General features: G+C 37.7%; 1 protein-coding gene across 1 annotated transcript in view; it reads right to left on the reverse strand.

Annotated features, from left to right (window-relative positions):
* SRFBP1 (serum response factor binding protein 1) overlaps nucleotides 1-16,940 on the reverse strand; it is a 60,191-nt gene extending 43,251 nt beyond the window's left edge. Inside the window, exons 1-3 of the mRNA XM_032425196.1 lie at nucleotides 16,769-16,940; nucleotides 5,623-5,711; nucleotides 4,530-4,602 (exon numbers count right to left, since the gene is read on the reverse strand). Of these exons, the coding sequence (XP_032281087.1) occupies nucleotides 4,530-4,602; nucleotides 5,623-5,711; nucleotides 16,769-16,804 (198 nt within the window). The 5' untranslated portion in view covers nucleotides 16,805-16,940. The remainder of the gene's footprint in view (nucleotides 1-4,529; nucleotides 4,603-5,622; nucleotides 5,712-16,768) is intronic.
* Between the last annotated feature and the right edge of the window lie 5,140 nt (nucleotides 16,941-22,080).

Consider the following 22,080-nt stretch of genomic DNA (forward strand, 5'->3'; position numbering starts at 1 on the left):
CTCTCCTGGTTCATCTCCCCCTCTGATTCCCCCCCTTCATTTTTCCCTCCTACTATCTTTTTTTTTTTTTTTTTAAACATATAATGTATTATTTGTTTCAGAGGTACAGGTCTGTGATTCAACAGTCTTACACAATTCACAACGCTCACCATACCCTCCCCAATGTCTATCACTTTCTTTATCAGGAAGAAACTCCAGGAAAAGTAGGTGAAGGAGTTTAATGTACTTGTTAATAATATGGTGTTAACTGGTCCTCCTGGTAAACAGACTAATGGTTTTTGTTAGGAGGAAAGTCCTTACTTGAAAAAGGCTTAGGAGGCTGTCCCTTGTAAGGATGCTTACAGTAAACAAACCTAAAAATCTGTGGACTTATGAGGCATGGACCTCTGGAGAAAATCACTTAAAGCTATCCAACACTGGAAATAGAGTGGAGAAGTTTCAAAATCTAAATGTTCTCTGCTATGAGGTAGTAACTACACTTCCTCAAGTAGAGACCTAATCATTTACTCTGGGCCAGAAAGTGCCTGTCTGAGGTAGAAAGGAAGGACATGGGGAATCACGCAGAGTCCCAGATCTCTCTCCTCGCTTCACATGCCTTTGACTGCATACCTAAGCTGGACTGTAGGTAAGATCTCTAACATGTGTCTGATTGATTCTTTAGATTGGCTTACAGGCAAAAGATGAAACTGTCAAAAATATTATCTAAGACTAACTTATTTAATACTATTACTTTAGTACGATAAGTGAACTAAATGTTAATTTGATACAGCTAATTAACACAGTAGCCTTCCAGGAAAAATAAGGCATCTTTTACTCTATGGCATTCATAGGAGAAAACAACCAAAAGTATATGAAATTACAGAGAAATTTCTCAACAAATTTTTAAAAGCAATTTTTTAAAAGCAAATACAACCAGAAATGTCACAAAATGTTAATATATGAAAATATAGGATGATAAACCTATAATCCAGTGGGTATATGCAGCCCAGAACTCTTCTAAACATGTCCTGTGAAATAAGAATTTGCGTAATTTATAGAGTTGGGGTGAAATTCAAATGACAGGATATAAATATCATCATAATCTACACCATTTTACCTATTTGTGCTCCACTAATGCCAACCACTTAGAAACAGGCTGTGAAGGGGCATGGGAGCAGGCAATCCTAACAGCTGAAGCAAGTTCAAAGGTTGGTTTGAGTAGGAGAGCTAAGCACATCAAAAGAAGTGAAGGAGGACACAAAATCAGAAAGTTTTAAAATAGAGAAGTAAGGGTAGCAGGCAGAGCAAGGTCTCACAGAATCCACACATTCTCAGTGTACAGGAATACCTAACATACCGAAAAGTAACAGCCTCAATGGGGAACAAGTAAGAAAAAATAGAGAGAGAGGTAACTGAATATATTTAGCTGTGAGGAATTAAAGAATCTGAAAACATGTTGTGCATCTTTAGGCCTTTGTCCCCTACAGGACGTATCATGTTTATTATTATATTCTCTCATCCAATCTCTAGGAGAGTAGAATCTAGATATATTTCAGGAAGTTCCTGTCTTACCGAAGCAACACAATTAAGTAGCTACTTCCATTCACTTCATAATCCATTGGGAAGCCCACCACCTAATAGCTATTTGACCTTGGGCAAGCTGCTTGACTTCTCTAAGACTCAGTTTCATATTCTGTAAGATTGGGACAAGAATGATACCAACTTCATAAGATAGTGAATATAAAACACACAATGTACTACCTGGCACACAGTAAATGCATAGTAAAAGCCAGTCATTATCTTTAGTATTTAAGAAGGAATTTCTTGAACATTTTGAGTGGCTTCAGTGTATGTCTTAATTTTACCATCTCCTCCTCTAGCTAACTAACAGGAATCTGTAAAAGTTGATTAGCTGCTTTAATTTCCAAAGAAAAAAGAACTGTTTCGGAAGACAGTACTTATACTAACATCAAAGTTAAAAGCATGAATACTATTAGAAAAGGCAGCAAAGACTTGGTATTCATACATTATAGTCTATAAAATTAGAACCTATGATTTTATAGTATCATAAAGATCAGGGCATTTTTTTTCTTGGCCAGAAAACACAAACTCCCATTTCTAAAAATATCTCAGGTTTTCTTCTTGAGGAAGTCAGCTTGCAACAAAATACCCTATTATCATAGAAAGCAAGTATAGGACAATATGTCATGAACAAGTCTATAAAAATGTAGTGGTATATGAGCCAAAGAAAAAAATCATCTGGAAAAACAAGTAAGTAGAGGTTTTTCTCCAAATTTATTTAAGACTGTAAGTTTTCTGTTTTGTAACTACTTCTTTGATACTCCCAGATGATGAACACTTCCTTAAGAAATCACAAATGACCTTTCAATTTTAAAAAATCCTCTTTGCATTTGCTTCTTTTAGAAAAGTAGCTTAATTTTGTAAAAGAATCATGAGTGTGAAAATTTCAAATGTAAGAAAAGCGTACCGTCTTTCTAGTACACTTTTTATTCTGGTTTTTACATTTCAATGTAATCCAGTTTTTAAATAGCATTATGAAAGTCAGAGTATCCAATCTAGACCACTACTACCAAGAACTGGAAGAACATATATACTATTAAATTTACAAATGCAAGGAATATATAGGCTATGAATTTTAGCTTTCTATGAGGCAACAATCCCATAGTAGTCTTAAATAATCGTGGTAAACTAGGAAAACAAACAAGGTCACAACACTGCAATCTTGTAAACCTATAAACTTTAATTATCATTCAGCCTGATTTCCTGTTGCTGATAAGGATTAATAACAACAGAAAACGGGCACCTGGGTGGCTCAGTCGTTAGGCGTCTGCCTTCGGCTCGGGTCATGATCCCAGGGTCCTGGGATCGAGTCCCACATCGGGCTCCCTGCTCGGCAGGGAGCCTGCTTCTCCCTCTCCCATTCCCCCTGCTTGTGTTCCTGCTCTCGCTATCTCTCTCTCTGTCAAATAAATAAATAAAATCTTACAAAAAAAAATAAAAATAAAAATAACAGAAAACAACTCTCACATACAGATCAAATAAGGACTTTTCTTTCTAATTAAATTAAATTTACTATTGAGAGCTACAGAAAGGAAGATTAACAAATATATTTTAATCTCAAACTCTTCATACACTGCATATAGGCTTATTGTATACAAAATATCCTTTCCAGGGTAAAATAAAATCAGCAGTTACCCAGTAGTTCAAAGCATCTGAATAATTTAGGACTGCAAAAATGACTATTCAGAAGAAATTACAGGGAAAAATTTAGGTAAGGAATGTAATTTAGTAAGGACCTTGGTTAAGAGAAAGTGAAAGAGAAAAAGGGATAAATCATAATTTCCTATCTCAGTGCTACACTCAAAACAAAAATCTCTATAAAGATTTTATTTCTCGGAGGAATTTCATGGAAAAAAAGGTATGAAAAAGCCTACATCATGTGTGATCTATACTGATACAAACAATAATAAGGATTCACATACAGAATATTTTGACTGAATGACTAGATAAAAGGGGGATTAAAACTTTGAGAAAGAAAAGATACAGTGAATGGATTCTGTGAATTCTGCAGACCTGTGAACATAAAACAAATAAATACCCCACAAAAAACATAACTCACACAAAGAATCATGTCCCACCTCATTTCTACTCAGATTAACTGTGATAACTTTGTCCTATAAAACACTTTATCATCCCTTCCAACGGAAAAAATGGTGAGAAGCTTTGATGATCTAACTCAATTAAAATATTGTTAGAGAATTCTCTGGCTCTTTTATCTATCTCAAAACTTGGAAGTTATACCAAAATGTAATAGTTAAACATACATGCAAAATGACCCTGCAATTAAGGTAATTGCTGGTACCAAATGTTGTTTTTAAGTTCTGCAATAAAACAGTCTCCCAGACATTTAATAGTATGTCATTTGGTAAATGAAAGTTTCCACAAAGTAAGAGCAGTGAGAAGACCTAAAAATTATGCTAGTGAAGAGTCTGGCTGAAAGAAACAAAAATACGGATCATTTTGGTCCAGCACTAATTTTATTTCAAGTTACTACAGAGCTGAATAAAACGCTGACAGCACCACACAAAAATTTACTGAGCTGGCAACAGGCAGAGTGTGACGTCAGCCGCCAGCATCACCGTCCGCGTCACCAAACAGCACGGATGCTTCAGTTCTCCAACTTCACGTAGACTTCATGTGTGAAGTTAGAGTAAAAATAAGAATCTCAGGCGTAAGGCATTATTAAACATAGATGAGTTTAGCTTGGCATAGCTTCTATGTAAATTATTCTAGGACTTTAACAAATTCAGTAAAAAACATGGAAAAAATGCAAGCTTAAACATATTACAATTTTCTAAATGTGCTACATTCTTCACTAAACAGACCCATAAAATTAAGTCTCAGTCAACTGGCAATAATATTCAAATAACTAACACCACACACACAGCAGGCTGAGAGGAGACACGGAAACACACACACACACACACACACACACACATACATATACACACACCCACACAAGGCCTTACCTTCATAGCATGAATTTCTTCAAGCAATCGTTGTGCCCGTCTCTGGTTTTTTAACAGTGCATCTTCAGCACCCCTGTAAAAAATACATGAAAATATACAGCCAGGAAAAGCATGTATTTTAGACTCCAATCATAATGAAAAGTCTCTTCATTTCTTTTAGAAAAGCATAAAGTGTAAATAAAAAACACTGTCATCATGCACTGCCCAGAACATCCCCACTGCCCAACACAGACACCAATTCCATCAATAAACCCAAGTTTTTGGCACATATGAGCATTATCTGGCATTATATTAATGACTATTACTACTGAGAGACAGCTGGCCGCCTAATTCCTTAATGGGAAGGCCGAATAATCAACTGCTTAATGGCACATTGCCTTTAATGTAACATAACCTTCATAAGCTACAATTAAAGGTCAGATATAATTTTATTAAATAAAATTTTGTTCTCTGGAATTAAAGGAATACATAAAGAGAAATACTGATTACATCAGAGAGAAAGGTTATTTATGATAGAACAAGAAATTAATCAGAACAAAATACATGTGAAGACTAAATATTTATACTGAAAGTGTAAACACTATAACATGCTTATTCAAATACTAGTGATAAGGACATTACAAAATATTATTAAAAAATAGATGGAACATGTTTTGATAAACACTTCCACAAGGTAATGAAGATTTCCAATTATTTAGCAATTCAAGGAATAAACTGATATAAAATCTTCATAATTGATTGAAGTTATTACTAGACTTATTAAACTACACCAACATCTTAAAATAACTTCCAATAACATAAAACACATAAATAACTCTGAAGGACTTTCATTCTGAAAAGGCCAGAAGGAGAGCCCTGAAAAAACAGCAGAATTCATTGTGTATCCTAAGAAAATGTGGCCCAAACCATGTAAGGACATACTGACATAGCACAGTGTATCCCACTCAGATCCTCTCTCCATATAAAACAAAGTGTTGTATGAGTAAGATACTTAATTATTCCTCCTGGTCCCACCCTCAAATTTTGTAAATATTGAATAAAAACAATTTCTGACATTTTATTAGTCATAGGACCATGACTTCAAGAGACTAACTTTTTTGACTTCAGTCTGCCAACACTCCGGACAAGTTTTCGGATAACCAACACTCGGATTCTCTTCACTTCTTTTCTCATCTTCACAACCTTTGAGGAATAAAATCGAAATTAGAAAGGTTCTCTCTTAATTCGAGAAGAAACATACTTTGAGTCTTAATATTACAGATTAAGTCTAGTCACTTTAACCAAATTTTCAACCATATTCACAGTTCGATGAAATCAAACTTCTTTCATAAACAGTGAAGGAGTAAATCAACATTTTAAAAATGTGTCTGAGGACTTAAGAGAACCAAGCTATGATATTTTAGAAAGTCATAGCATTCTCGGTGATTAGTATTTTAATAGTGCACTTGTATTTTGTGCTTGGAACATAATAAACGGTGAGTTCCCTGAGATCAGAGAGCATCATATTTATCTCTGCACCCTTGCGATTTAAAACAGAGCTTTACCCATAATGGCAGGAATTTAATTTACTGAATGAGTGTTTATATTACCAAAAGCAAATGTGTGAAAGTGATAATATTTTACTTATTTATACAGCAACCCCTGCATTCGTTTCTGGTGATAAATTTCAAGTGTAACTTTAAAAGAAATGTGAAAAACACAAGGGTGCATGCGTACATGCACGCACACTGACAGATGCTTTAAATCATCCCATTAGACAACAGTGCTGAACTCTAAGAACAAAAAAACCAGAAAGACTGGCCAAGAAATGGAAATATTCTAATGATGAAGAACCACATGTTATAAAAGTACTTAGTACAATGGGATGCTGCTATCATTTTGAGTTTATATTTTTGCCTGTCATATATATATTTTATCCTTCCTCCTATAATGTCCTTCTCCCCCTTCTCCACTTTAATAACTATATAAAATTCAGGTCAGATATCATCTTTCCTGAGAAGTCTTCCAATGACTTCTTCAAATGCAGATAACCCCTCCAACCTTCACGTTCCCACTATACTTTGTAGGCGGCATCTATCTCACTGTACTGTCCCTAACTGCTCACGTGACCATCTTTTTCTATACTCTGGGCACTCCTAGAGGACAGGGGCCTTGTGATCCCTAAGTAATTTTTTCTAGAGTGTTGCTGGACTACCTGGAACATAAAATCCCTCAAAATCTCCTTGCCAAAATAGCAGTATCAACATCATCCTGTTTCTTCGAGGTTCCTGCATTTGGCTATAACACTGTCTCTTACCCTCAGTATATTCCACCCCCCTATTCAGTGAAGATAGTGGCAATCAGCTTACAATTTATCTCTGTCCTAACTTATCCCAGCATTCTGGGTGACACAGTTGTCTATGTAATATAACCTATCCATTATAATATCCTCCCTTGTTGATTTCCTTTCTTCATGACCTCTTCAGTCTCAGCACCCATGTCCAAGGTCACACTGTAGTCCTTATAACCATTAACACACTGAGATCACAATGCCTATTTCCTTGTTCAACTCCACCTACCACCACCATCTTTGACTTCACTGAGACCAACAGTTCACTGACCCCTATACTTTCCCTCAAATGATTAGTCCTGTTCTTTTCAATTTTCCTCCTTTTATTCAGTTTATGTACATGATCAACACTTGTCAATACCTTAAACTTTCTTATCCTTCCTGTTAACTATCCCTCTAGTTAATCCTGGATGAAAACATCATCCTGAGTTCTTTTCCTTTATTTTTTTCAAAGATTCATTTATTTATTTTAGAGAGGGGGAAGGTGCAGAAGGAAACGGGGGGAGAGGATCCTCAAGCAGACTCCGCGCGCTGAGTGCAGAGTGAGACAAGGGACTCAATCCCAGGATCCTGAGATCATGACCTGAGCTGAAACCAAGAATTGGCCACCCAACAAACTGAGCCACCCAGGCACCCCTAATCCTGAGTTATCATAGTCCCCCCAAGAGCTGGGAAATACTTGCGACATTCTATCTATATTAAATTCATCATAACTAACATGAAATGGGCTCCTACACTCTTAGCAAGCCTATTATATTTTTTTCGTCAATTCCTTCTACAATGACTATTTTAAAACTTTGCCTGCTTTCTAAAACACCTGACCTTCTTCTTCCTCTTTTCCAATTTTATGGAGAAAATGAACATCAGAGGGGAACCATCATCTTTCTACCACCATGAATGCAAATTTACTTTCATCACCTACCGTCCTCTATTAACAAATTCTCCTACACAATATCTGACATTCATCTTCTAGATGTATTTTGGATCTCATCTTTTCTGCCTTCTTAGAACCCTTACTACAGATTACTCCTTTACTCTAGCATTGTCAATCTCTTACATGGTTGTTTCTATTGATTTTTAATTGTGCTTGATTCATTTTCACTAGAGATAAGACAGACAAAACATTCTCACTATGAAGATCACTAGGAGTACCCTCTCTCTACAACTGCCTCAGAGTGAAGCTTTCAGAGAGGCTCAAACTCCCTAGCTCCATTTCTGCATACCACATAATCCCAGTTGGATTTCCATTCCTATTAGTCCACTAAAAGCTGTTACAAAAGACACCCATGATTTCTAGAAGTCCCTCAAATCCAACAGGAATTTTTCAACTTCACTTTACTTGCAATCTCAGCAGCATTTGACACTGTTGACCACTTTCTCCTTCTAGGAACACTTATTCATTGCTTTCCGGGACATAATACTCTCCAGGGTTTCCTCTGTCCTCTCTAGTCACTCTACCTTGGTCTTCTTTGAAGACTCATCCACCCCTAAGCAGTCGTAAGTTCAAGGGGCAGTCCTAAGCCAACTCTTCTGTTCACAATATATGTTTTAGACCTAAGTGAGCTTACCTGTGTATATTGTAATTTCCCACCTATATAAGATGACTCAATAATTTCTGCCTTCAGCTAAAATCTCTTTTAGCTCCAGACCTAAATGTGCAATGTCTACTTGATTATTTCCTTTTGAGCATGCTTAAAATAATCTACAATGCATACTTGAACTCATGTTCTTCACCCCCAAATGGATTCCTTTTTTGTTGTTTTAAATTTCAGGGAAAAGAACAATCCTTTTGTTCAATTATAAACCTAGGGCTCATTTTAAGTAGCTTTCTTTTCTAAATCCCTCACAGTGAATCTGTTACCAAGTTGTGTTAATTTTATCCCCTAATTATATCCCATATTATACCACTTTTCCCCCCTATCTTGACCTCCTAGCTCTCTTGGGTGAGTTACTGGTAATTGGTTTGTCTACATCCATTCTTCCCCCTCTCCAGTTATCCACAACTGAGTCAGAATATTTCTTTTTTAAGATTTTTTTATTCGACATAGAGAGACACACACAGACTGCGCACACGCAGCAGAGGGAGAAGGAGAAACAGACTCCCTGCTGAGCAGGGAGCCGAAAACAGGACTCGATCCCAGTACCCCAGGTTCATAACCTGAGCCAAAAGCAGACGCTTAACCGACTGAATCACCCAGGCACCCTAGGATACATTTTACTCGTAATCTGATTACAATCTGATGTGTCTTCTCAGATTATAAATTCCGTGAAGGTCAAGTGTCTGGTTTTACTCAACATTACATCTTAACACCTAACATAGTGATGGTATAGTGTGAGTTTTGAATAAACATTTGTTAAATAAATGACCCGAAAAGTTGTAATACTCACTTGTTCATTCACTGTTTCAAATGCCTAATATATTAACAAAATGCAGGGTAATCAGGTTTCTTTCCCACTAGATATACCAACCACTTTGGAATTTATTTTGAAGTTAGGTTTAGAAAAAAAAAAAATTCACACTTGCATAACAAGCCATTTACACTAGATTTTAAGTGAAAAAATTGTTACATTTCTTCTTTTTTAAACTTTCATTTATCTGACAGAGAGAGAGAGCGTGCACAAGCAGGGGGAGCAGCAGAGGGAGAGGGAGAAGCAAGATCTCCGCTGAGCAGGGAGCCAGACATGGGGCTCAATCCCAGGACCCTGAGAGCCTGACCTGAGCCGAAGGCAGATGCTTAACTGACTGAGCCACCCAAGCACCCCAAAATTGTTATATTTCATATGCAGCAAAATGGGAGTTTATGACACATTTTTTGAACGTCATTTATAAAACAAAATAATAGTGAGTGATAAATTATGCATTAAAATATATTAACAACTGTTTCTAATTGCTGTACCCCACAGGTGCATAAAATGATTATATGCTATTCACTAACTGCTGTTAACCCAACTTAACTAATAAATTGCAGTGAGCAGAGTTGGTCCTCAGTTACATTCCAATCATGGGAAAGCTAAATTCTAATTTTAAAATTCCAATTTAAGAAGGACTATGTTTGTCATTACTGCATTAGGGAATTCTAAAAGAAAAGGGAATGCTTTATGTATGTAGCTTCATGCCAAAACCAAAAAATCCTTTTCTAGCTTATTGACTTTTCCAGTATTTGTGTGCAGGCAGGAGGAAAATTTGATTAAGTTTAATATATTAGAAAAATAAGTACATTCATTTTATGTAACAATGGAAATATTATTTTATTTTTCTCACAATTGCCTACCCCAAGCACTTAGCTTTCTTCAAGCACTTTATTTTTGCAAAACTGACAAACAGGTACCAAGAGCCTTTCAGTTAAGATTCAAAATTCATTTGCGCTTAGGAATTAGGAAGTTGGTTGACAGAAAACCCACAAGTCAACAAACAGGCCTAAAACATTCAATACTGTCAGAAGGCCAATGCACTACTTAAGGGCAATGTGCTTTGGTTTTCCAACCAAAAGCAAATAGAACTACCATTGTTAGAAATGTGAAAAGAGTAGGATACTGTCTGGGAGGGAAAGAGAAGTAGAGGAAAGAGAAAACACAGGCATAATAATGGAATGAAATGCACTGACAAAGAAGAAACGAAATGAAAAAAAGTGAAAGGGAAGAGCTTGAAGAAAGACACTGAAGGACAAATCTGTAGGTCATCATCAGTAAGACCGCCAAACCCACACTGAGGGCTTCCAAGCAGCAAAAGAATGCATTTTGAAGAAAAAGACACACACACACACACAGAGGGACACACAGAGACATGAAGACACAAACACACACAATACACGTGCTGAAAGTGAGGGGTCAATGAGAACCTACGCATGCAGATGCCCTCTGTTGACCTGGTAAAATCTCAACCCAGTAATGTAACCTGGATCACCTCTTGGGTAGACAGTACAAAAATATGATCATAACTAAGTTAAGTGGAAAGCTAATATACCTGCTTGGGAAAAGACCATGTGGGCATAGGGGGAAGAGTCAAACACAGGAAAGGGAGCCACAAAGTGCAAAAGCTGGCGATATCTAATTCAAGGAGATTCCAAAGAAGTGTTCCTCAGTTCAGAGATGAGAAATCCAGTTTGTACTGGAGTAACTCAATTATGGGGACAAATGTATCATAGACCAACAATGAACTGAACAACTAAAACCCCTTTCTATGGTTTTACATTCCAAGTAGCCAATGTAGATCAGTAGATAATAAAAGAATGTTTTACAATGTGAGCATTACTGTCTTACATTAGATATATTTAATAAACTAGCTTCCTCATTTTTATAGTCTCTTCTAAGCTATCGTTAATGTGAATTTGCTTTTGAAAGAATGAGCTATACTTTTGGGGTGACAAGGATGGCAAGCTTCTGATCTATAAAGCTGAGAGAAAACTATGGTCCAAAGACAGAAGTAAATACTACTTTGAACTGTCACTTAGTTAACTATCCAGTCCACTAGACAGCCTCTTTTGGTAATTCACTGACTTGGCCATGCATTTAAATTAACTTCTAACAGAAACCCACAGGTATTAGAAAACAATTATTCCAAGGCTAATATTGTTCTAAGAGAGCTTAGAGTGCTAAGAAAACTCTGAGTGTACCTATGATTCTTAGCGTACATTAAAACTTCTAGTTACTTATTACTCATCTATCAGATTGTAATACCAAAAAAAAAAAAAAAAAGAATACGACAACATTCTGTTCATGAGGCTGTGACAAAATAGGCACTCTTCATATGCTGCTGATAGGAATACAAACTGACATATTCTTTCTGGAGGAAACTCTAGCAACATCTAACAAAAATCCTACTTCTAGGAATCCATCAAGAAGATACACCTCCAGGGCGCCTGGGTGGCTCAGTTGGTTGGGCGACTGCCTTCGGCTCAGGTCATGATCCTGGAGTCCCTGGATCGAGTCCCGCATCGGGCTCCCTGCTCGGCAGGGAGTCTGCTTCTCCCTCTGACCCTCCCCCCTCTCATGTGCTCTCTCTCATTCTCTCTCTCAAATAAATAAATAAAATCTTTAAAAAAAAAAAAGAAGATACACCTCCAACAATAGGAAAAGGCTATGCACAAGACTGTTCACTGCAGAGTTCCTATAAAATTCTGCATAAGAGATAAAATAATGCATATAAATAAAGCACAAGCAATGTGGTGTTCTAAATCAATGCAGGAGATATGCATGTATTATCATGAGTAAACCCCAAAATTGTGTGGTGAAAAGGGACTTTTAAAGATTTTTTTAAAGATTTTATTTATTTATTTGAGAGAGAGAGAGAGAGAGAGCATGCACGCATGCAGGAGAGGGTGTACAGAGGGACAAGCAGACTCCCTACTGAGTGTGGAGGCCGGCTCTGGGTTCGATCCCAGGACCCTGAGATCATGACCTGAGCCAAAGGCAGAAGCTTCATGGACTGAGCCACCCAGGTGCCCTGAAAAGTAACTTTTATAATGGTACCTGTGGTATAACACGCATTAACACAGTAACACATGCAAATTTAAAAATATACAACATAATACTATGGGCATATATAAGATAATGAATGCTGGTATATGTTACTAAATTACAAAAAGATGTGGATGAGAAAATTACACTGGAAGAGTTAAGAATTACTTCTGAGACAGAGAAGAAGGTAGGTGGAATTAAGCATTACAATATGGCAAAATATTGACACTTGCTAAATATAAGAAGTAGATTATAGGGACATTTGTTATATCATTTTCCATATGAACTACTTCATAGTTGACAAAAATTAATTATGGTATTAATTATTGTGGTATTAATTACAGAGGGATTCTAATTTGGTCATTTGGATGACAACTTACTGTTGAATTATATTTTTTTACTTCTGATGAGCAGCAATTTAAAAATTCTAGAATGCTTGGTGATTATCTACAACTTAATCATTACTGAGCATATACTGCCACCTAGCAAAATTTCCCAGAATAGTTTAACAACCAAACAGAAAACGGTTCTCTTATTATGGATAGACCCTGATTTACTACTTCGGGAAAAAAATATTAAAAAGTACTACGCACTCAATTATGAAATAGGAGCTATATAACTTCAAAAGCACATACAAATACAGTTCTTGACATTCTTATCTTTTATAATATGTGGAGGCAAATCACTTTGTTCTCTGGTGCTTTAGAGTCTACCTTTACTATCTTATAGGAAGTAGAAAGCAATTGTCTAATGGGCTTCTTGGTAATTTGCTATCAGGAATAAAATAATGTCTCTTTCATATAAAGGCCCTTGGCCCTCCTACGGAATTAAAGTACATGATCAGATTGGTTCATTTCCTAGTTCTGAATTTGCATTTCACTGCTGCCTAAAGAAACATGACTGGAGCATATCCAGCTCTCGTTTCACAAATTCTTTATTCACTAGATGCTAGGGCCGCTGTTGTTTCCAATTTGTGAGTCCTTTCTCTAGTTCTAATGGAGAGGGAGGGGAAAAAAAGTGTACAGTTAGGAGATTTCCCTCCCTCATGTGAACATAAAGTAACTCATGTTGAGCTATCTATACTTTAATCTGCCCAACACTATTTACTCATTATTACCTGTAAACAAGGTACTATGCTTGAGGCTGGGGAAGTTGCTATAAGTCAGTTAAATATTCTCACTTCGAAGTCCATGTAAAGTACTGGTCAAAATAAAAAATGCAATAAATGATCATAAGGTGAAGTAAAAAGTAATTTTTTTTTGAAGAAAAGTAAAGGTAAAATTAAAAAGGTAAGATTTTACATACTGAATAAACGTTATTTTAAGAACTTAGAATCAGGTAGTCATCTATAAATGTCAGCTTTTCTCCTTGGAAAATTTTTGAAAAGAATAAAAATATTAAGGGTAGAAGACACTGAAAGTTAGCATAATATAATAGGTGCCTGTGCAGGCAGGCTTTTTATTTTCACAAAAGACATTTTGGGAAATTAAATATGCTATAAATTAGATGGCCACAGAATTATTTAAAAGAAAAGTCATAATTAAAAATCATGCACAGATAACAAGTACCAATATCCTAAAGATAATAACAGAGATTTAGAAATGTTTGAGAATCTGATGAAACCTATGAACTTTTTTCCCCCAAGAGGCACACACACAAACACCAATTTACACAAAATTTCAGGTAGTTATAGGATCCCTGAATTCCTAAATCCCAGTTAAGGAGAGCTAATTTAAGTTATTAAGTATCATAAAAATGATGGCTCAAGTTTCTCACTGAACACATCAGTACTGAGGATATGATGGTGAGCAAAAGCTTACAGACAGGTGGAGGAAGAAATCTCTCACATTCACACACACCTAACACTCAGCAACTCTTCCAAGTGCTAAAAAGTAAATGGTGTTACAGAAGTTTATAGAAGAGGTAAAATGAAAGTCAAACCCTGTTTCCCTGAGAAATAGCAAGTAAAATAGAAATATGAAATGGACTGAGAGGAAAAGGGGTTTTGGGTAGAAGGAAGAACTTGTGCACAGGATGTTTAAGAGTGCTATGCTACCTAGTGGAGGAAGGCCAGTGAGGCTGAAGTGGGGGCAAGCAGTGGTATACTATAAGGGGGAGAGGAGACTGGCCTTGTTTAGACTGGTCTTTACCAAAAGCAACAGGAAACCATCAAAAAGGCTGTAAGCAAGGGAGTCATGAAATTAGATTTCTCTTTTGAAGAGAGCACTCCAGCTGCACTACAGAGATCAGACGAGACGGAGAAGAGAGTCAGGACAGTAGCTGGAAGGCTCGAAGGGCAGTTCTGGTGAGAGATGTAACCTGTACTAGGATGGGATGATGATGAAAAAGCAATGGACACATTAGTGAATGTGAATGCTTTTGCAGATATATTTCTTCCTTGGAGAAGCTGTTAATTCATTTCTTTTATCAACGTTCTAAGAGGCAGTTTTTCTTAATTACTATTTTACAGTAATGGTATTAGCCACTTATCTGTTATATTTTCTATACATTGTCTTCTAATTGGCTGTCTTTTTTAAATTTGGGGATGTTTCGCAGTTTTTATGTAGACAAATCTATATCTGTTTTCCCCTTTGTAGATATTTTTCTCCCATTTGTTTTAAATTATAACACCTTTCATCATCTCCACTTCCGCTGTCCTTTCCCCCACCTTCACATGAGAACGTGTAAGATTTACTTTAACATGGGATGTATACACTTCCTAATTTGATAAACTCATCTAGTCGCCCAGCAAACATTATCATAGAGCACATACGTTGTAGGTAGTAGACAAATACATAAAAACAAAGAAAGAGGTACACAAGTGTTTCAAGAGTAGAAAGTGGTCGCACAAAGAACAGACACTTAGCCTAGGCTGAGGTGAATTAGTGAGCAATTCCTAATTTTAACTGTTTTAAAGAGGCCTGGGAATTAGTTAAGTGAAAAAAGAAAACACCTTAAGTGAAGAGTGCTAAATGACTCTAAGGGCAATTTCAAAACTGAATAGGAAGCTCACTAGTATTTCAAAGAATTCCCAAGGATATCCAATTAAACTATTTTATATGTCCTAGGCGAACTAATGAGAAAAAGCCCACCAAATATTTTCTGGAAGTAGCACAAGCTTAACGTATGTTTACGAATATATGTTAGACATCTTCAGAATTTCCCCCTTCACTATATTCTGTACTCCACTGTCAAGTGAAATTCGGACTTAATAACCTGGCAGTAAGGCAGTAATATAATTTAGTTTCATTTCCTACTTAATCCCAGAAGTTCTCATCTCTGGAGAGTTATCTAGCCCTTTACCACCCAAGCAGGTTCCTACTACCATCTCTTACTGCCTCATACCAGTCTCTCTGCCTGGAATGCCTTCTGCCCCTTCACTGAATCAAAAATGCAATTCCAGTGTAAGATCCTTAAAGAGAATTCATTTTGCCTTCTTTGGCAACCTTTCTGCACTACTTGTTTTTCTGGGCATGATTCTGTACCATGGGTGGGTGCTGCCTACCCTTTTCTATCTTAGTTGCTTGAAAGCAGAAAGTATGTCTACACACAGCTGTACAACACGAACAGTCTATCTTGCTCACGGCAAACACTTAAACAGCCACTGAATAAAGAAGATAAAGAACTTCCTTTTCAGTAGCTGTGAGGTCCTCATTTGATTCTTGCTTTAACAGCTTACTTTAAATCTTCAGATGTCTTATAACTTCCTTAAATAGAAACAGAAACTAGAAAGGGGATAGCGGCAGAAATGGTAGCCTAGTGACACTGACATTTTATGTCAGCAGTGGTAAGTGCAAACACCTGATTTCAGATCGAATTTAAGAAAGAAGAGAAATTAGGGACGGCAAGTATAAACAGCTCTCTTTAAAAATTTTGCGTAAACGGAAGGAGAAAAATGGGACAACAGCTGGAGTAAGAAACGTGGTACTGGGCGTACAGCCTTATAAACGACACGATCGCACTGAAGATCAGCAATCTTAGTAAAAGCTATAGCTCTCCGCCCCTCCCCTTCACTTCCAGCATCCAATAAAAGGCAGGTAATACGTAGAGAGTTTATTAGCTGTCCGGCACTGTGCGAACACTTCCCATACTCCAATTAACTTTAAATCTCACAACCACCTTGCGAAGGAGGTACTATCCTGAGCGTCGTTCTACAGACGAGGACACTGAATATTAAGATTACATGATCTTCCCAACATCCCACAGATAAAAATTCATGGGGCCCGAGGGCCAGAAACAGGTCTTTCGCTTCAGCCACCTAGGAACCGTGAGGCGGTTACTGTGGCCAGGCTCCCAGTTCCGGGAAACCCGCCTGGGCCCATCCAGAAGCTGCCCCAGCCACACGCCCTGCCCTCGCCCCCAGGAGACCACGGGCCCGTCAGAAAGACCCAGAGAAGGCATTCTGGGGGTCCTGAAGGGCAGCCCCACAGGTTCCCCCGGTCTCTGCGCCTACCTCGTTATTAAGGTTTAGTGTCCCCGGCTGAGCCATGGTAAGTCTGAGAAGATCCGCGGCGGCCGGCACGTGAACTGTGGGAACCAAATCACCACTCCGTCGCCACGCCCCTCTACGGCAGCCTTTGCGGCCCAAAACTCGTCCGCCGTCCGCTCGAGCCGACGTTTGAGCAATAGGGAGATTGACTGTCTGAGGAGAAGAACGGAAGTGAGTGAGAACAACTTCCGGAGTGGAGTGCTACGCGCCGGAACTGCGCGTTTCTATGGAAACCAGGCACGGGCAGGTGGCCCAGGGGGCGCTCCGAAAGCTGTTGCCAAGTTTAGAAGTTTTTCAAGATGCTGATTTTATTGTATTCGTTTGTAGACGTGGCCCGGCTTTGTAAGGACCATGTTTTTGTGTCCCATTGGGGGTGACAGCCCTTTTACGAAAGGAACAGTTGAGTGACCAATTTTTGCTTTGAATTTTTATCTGGCGTTTGTGAAGATTCCTGTGCTTATAACAAACAGTCCTTATTAGATACAGCTTTTTCTCCCTAGGCTCACGTTATAGCTGAAGCACGAACATATTTTTTTCTGTACACTGTAATAAGGTTTAAATTTAGGCAATGACCGTTTAAATTTAAAGGAAAATCAAAAGGAAAAAGTTGAACGTTTAAAGCCAAATGTTTAAAGCACATTTGCAACTGCCTATGGCTGAAGTATTAGCCTGTAGGCAGCGGAGGCATTAGGGAGTAAATCTGAATTAGATAATCTTTTAATTAATAGTTAACACCTGGTAGTATTGATCATTAAAATGGATCAAAGTCTGGGGCAAAAGCTCTGCATGAATTGTCTCCGAAATATTCACAGGTGGGCGCCTGGGTGGCTCAGTTGGTTGAGCGACTGCCTTCGGCTCAGGTCATGATCCTGGAGTCCCTGGATCAAGTCCCACATCGGGCTCCCTGGTCGGCAGGGAGTCTGCTTCTCCCTCTGACCCTCCCCCCTCTCATGTGCTGTCTCTCTCATTCTCTCTCTCTCAAATAAATAAATAAAATCTTAAAAAAAAAAAAAGAAATATTCACAGGAATGTAAGGACATAGGAACTATTCTTACTTTACAGATGTGGAAACTGACTTCTGAGGAGCCAGGTGTCACATCCATAGTTGCCCAGCTGGGGCCAACCACTGCCACAGGACTGCGGGGCTGGTTACACAAATCTGCAGAGCCCAGTGCAAAGTGAAAATGCAAGATCCCTCATTCAAAAAGTAGGAAAAAGTTTTTTTTCTTTTCTTCCATAGTGTCTTTTGCCCTGTCATGTGTTTTTATTTGGTATTTAATGTGTCATTCTCTCAAGCACAGGGATATGGGTGGATCTAGTGCAGACCCTCACAGGTGCTTGGGACTTGCACCCCAGGACTTAGTTAGGATGGATGCATGTTTTGGAACAAGATGGCAGCAGTTGCTGGGCAGAGACAAGAAAGTGGGAAGGCACTTAACCCAAGTGGAGCATGTGGGAGGCAGAACCAAAGATGACCTGAGACTGAACCCTTGAAATATGTTTCATTGTCTCCCTGGACTTCGCCTACAAAACTCAGATTCACAGATAAAATGAAGAATTTCAGTACTGATTGAAAGAACATTTAAACTAGGCCGACTTATGAGCCTCTGTAGGCCGTGCCCAGAGCCCATGCTCCTAAGTCATGATTCTGTACTCAAATTACGTTAACTCAGACTTGCATTTGGGTTGGTATTCTTTTAGTTTAATGTGTGATTTGGGCACAAATGCATTCGTAGTTGACTTCCTATTTGAATAATGTTGCACAAAAGTGGTTTTGCCACTAACAAGCCATACACTGAATTGTAATTGTATTCTCATTCATTTACTTCTTCTTAAAGCTGAGCTCCTATACTGTAATGGCTTCTTCAACTAAGGTAGGTAGTAGACACTCCATACATAAATACACAGGAAAGGGCACCTTAAAGATAAGTGTAGAGCTTTATGAAAACATGTCTTCTCACTGGGGAGAAAAGTGTTGTTGTGATTCCATGATACTTCCGAAAATGTGTTCTTAGTATGAAGTTTGTCTGTGGCTCTTAAAGGCTCTGTAGTGTTTTCTCTGGACCACCCCTCTTGTCCAACACCTCATTTGTCCAGCCAGCATCATCTTCTCACGTCAGTCTTTGTTTTCTACCTTTTCTTAGCCCAGGCTCTCTCCTTGGCCTTTCCCCCTGCCAGCTCTGCTTTCTCAATGGCTACTTTTCAAGAGTAGGTTAAGTTCCATCTATTCTTTTAAAGGATCCATTCCATAGCTCCCAACAGAAGTTAATTTTTCTCATCAGCAGATCATTTTTATATTATTTATAATAGTTTAATTATAAATTTTTTTCTGTAAAGACTGTTCTTTTATAATGTAAGCTCGTGGAAAACCTAGATGCTCATTTTAAAAGTGAGTAGTAATTTTCCATTGTCCCTGATACATCACTTCCAAGTCAATCCATCTCCCCATTTTAATGCTACAATCTGAAAAACTTCCTTGATTCTTTGCGAAGATGATTCTACTAACCTGCTCTTATTATGCTATTCACATTTCCTCTAGTAATAACATTGTTTTAGTGTAAATCAGAAACTACAGGTTTCTCTCAAAAGCAACACATCAAACCACCTTTACCTTTTTTTCCCTTAAGGGTTGACCTGGATCAGTTAAATGATGTCAGATATATGAAACAACAAGTTTATTATCATTAAAAGCAACTAGTGTGAGACCTCTTTCCTCCTTATTACAGTGTTCTATTAGTCAAAGTAAGGATCCAACAGCATGTTGGATGGGGATCCAGTTTTCCAGTTTCGGGTTTCTCAAGAGTTTGTCAAATCCCACTATATTTGGCTACTCTGGTTGCCATAACAAAATACCACATACTGGGTGGCTCAAACAACAGAAATTATTTTCTTACAGTTCTAAAGGGTAGAAGTCCAAGATCAGGGTGCCATCAGGTTTGCTTCTGGTGAAGGTTCTCGTCCTGGCTTGCAGACACAGCCTTTTTGTTGTGTCCTCAGATGGCCTTTACAGTGTACACATCTGGAGAGAGACTTCTCTGGTCTTTCTCTCTCTGGGGTCTATTGATTTTCATTTAAAAATACTGATTCTGTTGGATTCGGGCTCTACCTTTATGACTTCATTGCATCTTAATTACCTCCCTAAGACTTGATCTCCAAATACCATCACATTGGGGATTTTAGCTTCAATATATGGATTGGGGGGAGGACACACAATTCAGGACACTTTCTTTGAGAAAAGAAAATTACCTCAAAAATAATCTTTTCGGGTGCCTGGGTGGCTCAGTCGGTTAAGTGTCTGCCTTCAGCTCAGGTCATGATTCCAGAGTCCCAGGATCCAGTCCCACATCGGGCTCTCTGCTCAGCAGGGAGTCTGCTTCTCCCTCTGACCCTCACCACTCTCATGCTTTCTCTTTTGCTCTCTCAAATAAATAAATAAATAAAATCTTAAAAAAATAATCTTTTCTTTATCTAACATGCCTGATGACTGCCATTTCTATTGTTAGGTATTAGATATCAATTGATAGTAGGACACTGTGCTAAGTGAAATAACCAGACACAGAAGGACAAATACTACATTAAACACTTACATGAATCTAAGGCAGTCAAATTCAGAGAAGGAAGGAGTAGAATGGTGGTTGCCAGGGGCTGGATTGAGGGAAAAATGGGGAAGTATTAGTCAAAGGGTGCAGAGTTTCAGTTACATGGATGAATAAGTCCTAGAGATCTACTGCACAGCATAGTGCTTATAGTTAACAGTATTTATACTTAAAATTTGCTGAGAGGATAGATCTTATGTTGAGTGTTTTTATCCTCAAAAAAAAAAAAAAAACCTGTAAGCAATAAAGAGGGCAGGAAAAAAATTGAGAAGTGATGGATATACTAATGGCATAGATTGGGGTTATAGTTTCCTGGTATATACTTTCCTCCAAAGTTATTTGGTTGAGTAAATTAATTGTGTATAGCTTTTTGTATATTATAACCTCAGTGAAGTGTTTTTACTTATTTTTTATTTTTTTTAAAGATTTTATTTATTTATTTGACAGAGAGAGACACAGCAAGAGAGGGAACACAAGCAGGGGGAGTGGGAAAGGGAGAAGCAGGCTTCCCGCTGAGCAGGGAGCCCGACACGGGGCTTGATCCCAGGACCCTGGGATCATGACCTGAGCTGAAGGCAGGCGCTTAACGACTGAGCCACCCAGGCGCCCCTCAGTGAATTGTTTTTAAAAGGAAAATCATGGGCTGGTACTAACAAGGTGATTGTAGTGCTATACCTTTCTCTTATTTGAATGAGTGGGTGAAAGAGAAGTTTTGGGGAATCCTGTCATTTTTTAAGCATGTGGTGCCATTTGAAATCTTTAGTACTTGAACAGTTATTGGTAATTCCCTCACAAGAGATTGCAGCACAAGTGAGTGTTTCAATACCGAGGACCACTGCCTTAAGTTTTTGGTTTTCTGGCTCTGCACTTTCAGTTCTTTATCCCTGGATGGCAGTGTTCTCCAAATTTCACATTACAATTGAAATTTGGAATGTTAAAGAAAGCAATCTAAGTAAATGGCTTATGGTAGCATCTTTCAAATTAGAAAATAGTTGGATCTATCAGATTTTGTATTTCTTTAATGCCTAAGATTAACCCCTCAGGTTTTAATTTTTGATTTGGAGTGAATTACTAAACAGTAATCAATCATCTAGGTGGACTACTAAATGGATTTATTTAAGATTCAATTATATATATATGTATGTGTATGTATGTATATAGGTATGTAACATACTGAAGAATGTAACTAGTTACTGTATAAAAGACAGGTAATTGGCAAGTCACTAGGCTAATATGTTTACTAAATTAATCCTCTAACAGATTATTTTTTTGCCTAAATTTCATTTGAATTTTTGTGGAGTGTTTTGAATAGATTTGTTATTATATCTCTAGGAAATCTAAAGAAAAATTTCTATTCTAGGAGTTTTAGACATTAAAAATTTGAAAAAGCTAGTCATGTTATATAGCCAAGTTTTACAAAATCTAAAGAAATGGAGCTGACAGTTAGCAATGTAGTATTTTGGCTAAGAGGTTTGGCTCTGGAGTCAGACTATCTGATAAATTTTATTTCCACCTCTTAATAACTATGCACCCTTGGGCAAATTATGTAAGCTCTCTGTGACAAGTTTTCTTTATAAAAATGGGAATGATAATCAACCTCAGGATTGTTGTGATGATTAAACAAAAACACAGTGTAGGTTCTTAATGAATATTTACCCCTCAATAATTTAAACTGCTATT

This window comes from Phoca vitulina, unplaced genomic scaffold (assembly GCF_004348235.1).
Source record: "Phoca vitulina isolate PV1807 unplaced genomic scaffold, GSC_HSeal_1.0 scaffold32, whole genome shotgun sequence".
Lineage (NCBI taxonomy): Eukaryota > Metazoa > Chordata > Mammalia > Carnivora > Phocidae > Phoca > Phoca vitulina.